Raw genomic sequence first — 7393 nt, 5'->3', positions numbered from 1 at the left:
CCCCCCCCCCCCCCCCCCCCGAGGAAAAAATCCCCCAAAACATTGTCTGCAGTGTTGTGTAACAAAAGTGATAGTGTTATGCAAGGGGGGGAAGAGTCAGAAAGTGAAAGGACTGTAAACAAAAGCTGGGAACGGAATGCCACCCTGTGAGCAGGCAGGTTTGTGGCTGGGGTTTGTTTTGTTTTATTTTATTGATGCTGCTAATTACCAACGTGAAGACGCTAGTTTCAGGATTTAGACAAATTCCGCTGGGGTAAGGCTGGTAGAGAAGGGTATATAACACGGAAATACCCAGTAGGGACTAAGAAATAAGCGGAGGTGTCCTGGGGGAGAGGAGCAGGGGTCAGTGAGGGATTAGGGACCCGTAGCTGTGAAGGGAGCAGGGTGTGGGTGGGGGAGCGCTGGGGCTGTGGTAAACTGCAATTCCCAGCTGTATCCCACTGGGTAATTAAGGCATTAGGGGAGGATAAGCATAACTTTAAACTTGAGTTGCTGTACTGTGCATGTCTGGTACTTGTTTCTTCCCTTCCCCGGTACTTATTTTACGTCAGCTTTTCTTTTTACAATACTTTTTAGCCTTTTCAAGTGGAGTGCGTATTCAGCAGGCTGAAAGCAAACTGTTTGCCAGTTAAGTAGCGTTTCAGCTGTTCTGGTTTTGAAACCTCAAGTAGTACACAATGGAAAAAAAAAATCCTTGAAATAGTTTACCTATGACAAAAAGAAAGCTTTTTCCAGAATGAAAATACAGAGTCTTCCTGAATACCGTGTTGCAGTACTGGTCTTCCCTCCCTCTGCACGCTTTTCTCCCCCCCACCCCCCAGAAGAGAATAGCTTTGGCTCTGGAAACTCACTTCCAATAAGGGTGGAGTGAAATTATTTTTGCTGCTTTCTGCCAAAATAAAATGAAATTTATCAAAATGAAAATTGTACAACTCTTGTGGAGCCAAGTACTTGTATTAAAATTTGTTTTTAATTTTTTTTTTCAGCTGATACTTTGTTTTGCTCATATACCAATGAGTTTTTATGTGTGCGTGTGAACTTCTTGGAGAAATGCCAAGGACTGGAGACTGGGACAGTGCCAGCTTTTATAAAGTCTTTTTGATGTCACTGAAATGAGGAATATACCTGAAGTGTCTCACACGACTGTCTTCAGGGCAGAAACATTGTGTGAAGTTTGCAAGTTGCCTGGGTAAGGGGTTAATTGAGTGATTTCTCTCTTCAAAAGCATTTTATTTATATTTTAACTATATTGTAATTTAAATGTCTTCTGTCAGGAACTCCTGATTAGTTAGTGGCTTCTTGGTGCTCTTTAGTTTAATGTTTGTGGTTCAATTTGAGGGTACTTTGATTTCTTCCTCTCTCTCCCCTAAAAGAGGAAAGAAAAAGTCCCTGAAACTTGAAAGAACCCTAAAATAATTTGCTAATGGTATTCATTGCAATTTAGGGAATTTGAAACTGTACCAGAGGGGTATGTAGTATTTGAGGGAATATGATCACATTAAAACACAGTACTCTGAAAATTTTATGCTGCTAGTTTTTTGACTGGCCTCCATATAGGTATGAGATATACTTCTCCAAACTTCTTGTTTGCTTGGGCAGCAGCTCTGCTGTGTGTGGACATTTCCTGGCTTTCAGGAGTGGTGATCTATGACTGGTAAACTGCTTGGGCTAAGGAAGGTAGATGGTAAAGTTGGAACAGTTACAAACTCGTTGTTCAGTGTAGGTAGGTACCAGGCTGGCAGCGTCCTTCTGAGGGAGCTTCTTGGAGTTCCTGGGGACAGATCTAACACGGGGACTCCCTTGAGTTCATAGTATCTCCACAGAGATAGTGTGGGCTTCAGTTCTCTTCCCCTTATGTTTTAGCCACACTAAATCTCTTTGACTTACTATAGTTATTTGTCATATGCTGAGAGGGGAAGAGGCACAGCTGTCTGAATGCATACTCCTTTGGATTTAAAAATTACTGTGCCTGCTAGCTCTTAGAAGAGTGGAAAGACATGAAGCCATGAGTCAGCCAGATGCTGAGAGCATTGCCGAGTCACCAGAGCCTTTGCCATTTAGGACACCAGCTCTCAGCAGTGCATTTCCCTGCCCGCTCCTAATCACGGGGCCCTTTCTGAACAGCTGTCTGCTGGGGGGGACTTGGTGCTCAGTTCCTCTATGGTCCGAAGTTACTGGCTTGCTGGTAAAGGTTAAAATCCTGAAGATTTGAATAGTATCATTTAGGATTAGCATTAGGACCACCAAACCTGCTCTCTGTGATGCTGGGTAGGTGACGTACAGAGATGAAGACCTCATGGTTGAGGTATACATGGAGCAATGAAAGGCGAATAAAGCGTACCGAGAGCGTTAAGGCAGTAATGGAGCATGTGGCTCTTCATGTTTTTCTTTGTGTTTCGAGGGTTAAAGAAAAGTATTTGGACTGGTACTCTCGGCTCCTTAGGTTTCCACATCTCCCTTTAATGATTGCACCTTCAGCATAAAACCTGTGGTTATAAATAAGCTAAGGCTTCAGACAAGGAGTTTGCTTTTCTTAAGATCCATACATGGCAGTCTCAGAATCATTGACCCCTTATGGGATCTGTGCAGTGAAAATTGCTGAGCTAGGCAATTGCTGTGGAGATCAAAGAAACTGAAGACATTGAAAGGAGGGCAATGGAAATGCTGCTCAACTAGTACACTGGTTAAACAGAGAATTTGCTGTGAAATTAAGGTGCTGCATTCACGTTTGTTAATACTCTCTTACCGTGTCTGATTGTGTCTCTAGCTTCTTAACCAAGACCTGACAGTAGCTCATCTTTTAGGCTTCTGCAGGCCATGTTCAATTAAATCTTTCATTTGGTTTATTTAAACATTTACTAAACAAAGCTGAAAGTACAATGTAAGGCAGTGGTTCCTGCTCTGTAGGCTGTGTTATAGGTACAGTATGACATGGCAGCATAGCTGCTGACAACAACTGGTGACAGTTGACACTGCTCTTTTGATCACAAAGTTTGGGAACCCTCGTCTAAGATTCAGCAAGTTGCAGGTGGAAGGGTTTATAAAGGAAAACTTTATCTTTACACAAGTTGTTATCAAACAATATTGTGTTTGTATTGTGCAGACGGTGCCTGATGAATAAAGAAGAACTGGATACAAAAGCACAGGAAAGATATTTTTTTTTTTTAGGACACATTTAGAACCTACAGTTCCCTGTTTTTAAAGCGTTAGCCTTGATGGTTGGTTTCTAAAGTGTATTTGTGAGACTATATAATAAATTAATTAATCAAATGCTTGCTTTATAGAGATTTACATTAAAAATATTTCTCCAAATAGTGCCTCTGAGTATATTTCAGACTGTTTCATCATGTGGTAGGTGTTTTGCTTTGCTGAATTTGTAATAAGTAGCTGCATAGCTCCCATGTCAGTGATACTGTTGATGTTGACTCATTTAAGTTTTTTAAAAAAAAAAAAACTTGAACAAAAACTAACCGCAACTCAAGAAGTAGCTTATCTCCAGAGCATATTAAAATAAAGTCCAGCTGGAGTTCTGGGGTGGGAATGTGTGTCTGTGTGTGTGTGTATACATGTATGAATACTCACATGCATATTTTAAAAGGCATCCTTCCCGTCACATGGCTTATGGTCATGTTTTTCAGTTTGGGCAAGGTTAGATGACGTTCTGGAACTTTGTGAGTCTTATTTCTCAGACTGATAGCATCAGAAATGCAATGAGGTATGAACACTTACTCCCCTGAGAGGTAAAGGAACATGTTGCACATGGAACAACCTCTGAATGAAATATAGAAAAAAACAGAAAGAGTCTTCTTGTTTGACTTGGGAGGGAGTGCAGTGTATCTGTGTTCTTTAGATAATGTCCTTTTTTATGGAATCTTTGAATAATGTTGAAATGTTGAAAGAATGAAATATTTGATGGTTGTTGTATTGTACTTTGTCATGAAAATAAGAAATTTACATGGCCCATGTTATTTTCAGGTTTGCTGTAAACTACCTACCGTAGCTATAATGACACCAGCCCTCAGAGAGGCAGCAACAAAAGGTCATGGTATCCACTTGTCACCTTCTCTGTCCTCTAGAGCTATGGAGTCTGATACAGCTTTGTGCATGGAAAATTCCAGAGCAGTGGAAGAGAAGATAAAAGAGGACTCCATCGCACAGATTACTTGCTCAGTCCTGGGGTTCCCCACTGCTGAGCCCAACCTCAGGAATGATATCTTCAGTGTGCAGCATTTCGGTTCTCCACCATCCTCCAAGTGCTATCAGTCTGTCTTGTTAATGAGTACAAATTCTGCGTTTAGCAACAAAACCGGTAAGCAAACGAAAGCGGGAGAGCCCGACTGCTCCAAGATGAGAAATTCATTACATAATGGTGCTGACACATCATTTGGTCAGATTAGTCATTCAGAACCTGAGGAACAGGTCAAAGGGCAAACGTTTTCAGAGACCACATCTCCGAATTTGGCAGAAATGCAGAGACTTTTGGATTCAAATGTAACCGAATCCGGTAACGCAGAAGAAATGCAGCTTTTAAATGGTAAATGGTACAAGAAGAATGGGGTTTTGGGTAGGGCTTTGGAAGTCTGCGCTGAAACAATAAAAGGGGATTTATTACACCAGATTCTTCACGGGCCTTCAGAAGGGATTTTGAGCTGCACCCCGGAGGAGGTGTATGCTCGCTTACTCCAGTGTGTCACTAAGCAACAAATGGAAATCAGTCGCGCCAAAAGAACTCAGAAACGTTTACAAATGCTCCTGGCTAAGCACGTTATCAAACACTGTGATCAGCAGCTGAAATGCTTCGTGAAACATCAGCTACAAAGAATGAAGGTTTTCCATGAACCAACCAGATTTTTGAGCGGTAGCTCCCTCAGGTGCACTGAAGGTTGGCCAGAAAACAACGCGACTACTTTGGAGAGTAGTTCGAGTACAGACGTACAGAACGGAGTTAGCATTGCACCAGGTGAAATCCGGGGGTTTGCACTTTCTACTGGAGGGCTGCTGTCTCGCGTGGAGAAGGATCTGGACTCTGATGCAACATGTAGCAGCTCAGATGAAGATGGCGAGGAACAGACTGTAAGAACAACTGTGGAAGCGTAAGTGTTAAATTCCTGCTAAATTCATGTGCTTCATGCTTATAAATCAAGATGGAAGGGTGTAGACCTGCAGATTCCTCCTTGTGTGAGTAACCTCACTTAATAGATAGTCCTACTGAAAATGGCAGGACTACCTGTGTGAGCAAGGTTTGGCAGGGGCCAGACAGAAAGTAGGAACTCCTAATTACAGCATTTAAGGAACAGTTACTTTACTAGACTTTGGAAAGCTAGATTTTGTACTGTACTCTACCAGTTTGCATTACATTAGTGTGGTTAATTATTCAATGCTCAGATGGTGCTGTAAATCAAATAGTGATAGCAGTGCTGTAAATTATAGTTTGGGCTGGTATGAAAATAATTTTGATTTTATTCTGGAGTTATCGATAATTACTCAGTATTAGTATCTCGAAAACCACTATGATGTGATAGAGTGAAAATGATCATCTGATGCGGGTGTGAAGCCATTGTTGTATATTCAAAAAGTCTTGTTCTTTGAATTATAATTTAAAAAATGTTAATTTACTTAGTGAAGTTGTTCCACTGCTGTCAATGAAGCTAGCAGTGATGTTTTTATTGCTGCTGGTATGTTTTTCAAGACAAACCAGAGGGAAATTAATATCATTAACTAATACTGTCTTGAATTGTCAGGGATCCTGTCAGTAGACATTACTGTAGCTTTGGAAATCAGTGGTGGGTAAGAGAAACAGATAGTAAAATTGTTCCCTGATGGTGGTACAGCATCCTTTTTGGTTTGTTCTGTTTTTTAACACTACCTTGCCTCACTTTTAACACAATCTCTGCTTGTGCTCCCTGCTGTCAGGGAGTGTCTAGAAAGCATTAAGAGTGACACGGCTGTTTGAGGAAAAATAAGTATTTTAAAAAATGTATTTATTGGTAAAACATATATTTCTTGGTCTGTTTCTTGAAAAGTGTAATGTTCAGAAGAAATCAAGGAATTGGAAAAGAGCTGTGCTCTGTTACATGTTTATAGCTGCAGTTAGGGAAGCTTCAGTATAGCACGGTTCTATCAAATTGCTGCTGTGTTTCGTTAAACTCTGTAGGGTTGGAAAACAGAAGAGAAAAAGTGCAAGTGAGAAATAGTTTTTGTTTAGTTTTATGTATTATCAAAATGGTAAATACTGTACTAAAGTCCAACCAAAGCATAATGATTTGCCAGCTAGGTTAGGATCACCTTAAATAAATGAGTTTGCAGAAGAATTACTCTCCTTTCGAAATACTTTAATGAAAAAACAGCACTTTTGGCTCTTCCCAGCATAGGAGAATCTGCATTCTTCTTCTAGCTGATATGTTTGAACTTCTGAGTAATAGCTCTGCCTCTAGGATTCTTATCTTGTGATTACATGAACTGAAAAAGAAAAACTGTTGAGAAACTCTGGTTCTTGAAAGGTAGTGGGTAATGCAAAACTTGGACCAAAGTTCTGCGCAAGGGTTTTCTTTTGTCTTTGTTCCAGGGACAGTCAAGTTCCTAACTGCCTGCCCGTCCTTTACCTTTATTTCTTCTTGTGGCTTTTGAATTCCTTAAGTTAGCTTTCCACTTAAGGCTTACTCGCTTTGTTTTGCTGCACTGACAAAAAAAAAAAAAATCCAGGGAGGATTATTAAATACAAAGACACCACCTTTGGCTCAGGAAATCCCCAAGCTGCTGGTGCTGGCAGCTGAGGGAGTGTTCAGGAGAAGCACTGCTCCCTCCATGCCTGCCCTGTTGCAAGACTGTTATCTTGGCCACTGCTAAGAGGTAGGAGGCTGGGTAGATCATCTATAGTCTGACTCAGCACAGCCCTTTTTTATGTTTGGGGTTTTTTTCCCCTCCCTTTTTTAGGTTCTTACTGCTGCGCAGCAGACAAGCAGCGGTGGGGATGAGGTTAGCAATGGGCATTAGCTAAGGCCTCGCTGCATTGGCAGTGCAAGAATCACTGGTGGTTGAGCTGTGCTGCTGGGCCAGCAAGCTCAGAGTTAAAGTACTCCCTAATTTAAGCAGAAGACTCCTGTCTGTGTGCATAGGCTGAGGCGGCGCTTGAAATAACATTGCAGTGAGGACAGCCTGTCTCTTTTCTTGAATTTGTGACTTATTTTTCATAGTGAAGACATTTAGTGACCTGGAAAGACTCTTCTGTGATAATTCTTCGTAATACTTAACAGTAGATGTTATAAGGTTCTAGTAATGCAGTAATGAATGGGAAAATGTTTTGCCTATATCGCAGTACACTGGTTGCATTTAACTGGAGGGTATAATCACGCTGGTGGCTGGTGCTTGTTATGACTGCAGTGCTTTTTATCCT

General features: G+C 41.2%; 1 protein-coding gene across 4 annotated transcripts in view; it reads left to right on the top strand.

Moving 5' to 3' along the window:
- Window positions 1-1000: 1000 nt before the first annotated feature.
- The window catches only part of KANSL1L (KAT8 regulatory NSL complex subunit 1 like), a 62667-nt gene continuing 56274 nt past the window's right edge, over window positions 1001-7393 (top strand). For 2 of the 4 annotated variants that reach the window (XR_001413920.1, XM_014959616.1), the window contains exons 1-2: window positions 1001-1189; window positions 4077-5093. Coding sequence is in view for 3 of the 4 variants with exons in the window: in XM_014959616.1 (XP_014815102.1) it covers window positions 1113-1189; window positions 4077-5093 (1094 nt within the window). In the remaining variant the exon portion in view is untranslated. Of the gene's footprint in view, window positions 1190-3975; window positions 5094-7393 lie in introns of all 4 variants that reach the window. The other 2 variants (XM_014959618.1, XM_014959617.1) reach the window with 2 other exon arrangements.

This window comes from Calidris pugnax, unplaced genomic scaffold (genome assembly GCF_001431845.1).
Source record: "Calidris pugnax isolate Ruff unplaced genomic scaffold, ASM143184v1 scaffold448, whole genome shotgun sequence".
Lineage (NCBI taxonomy): Eukaryota > Metazoa > Chordata > Aves > Charadriiformes > Scolopacidae > Calidris > Calidris pugnax.
Note: the sequence above shows the minus strand (reverse complement) of the source record. Positions and strands in the feature narration are given on the sequence as shown.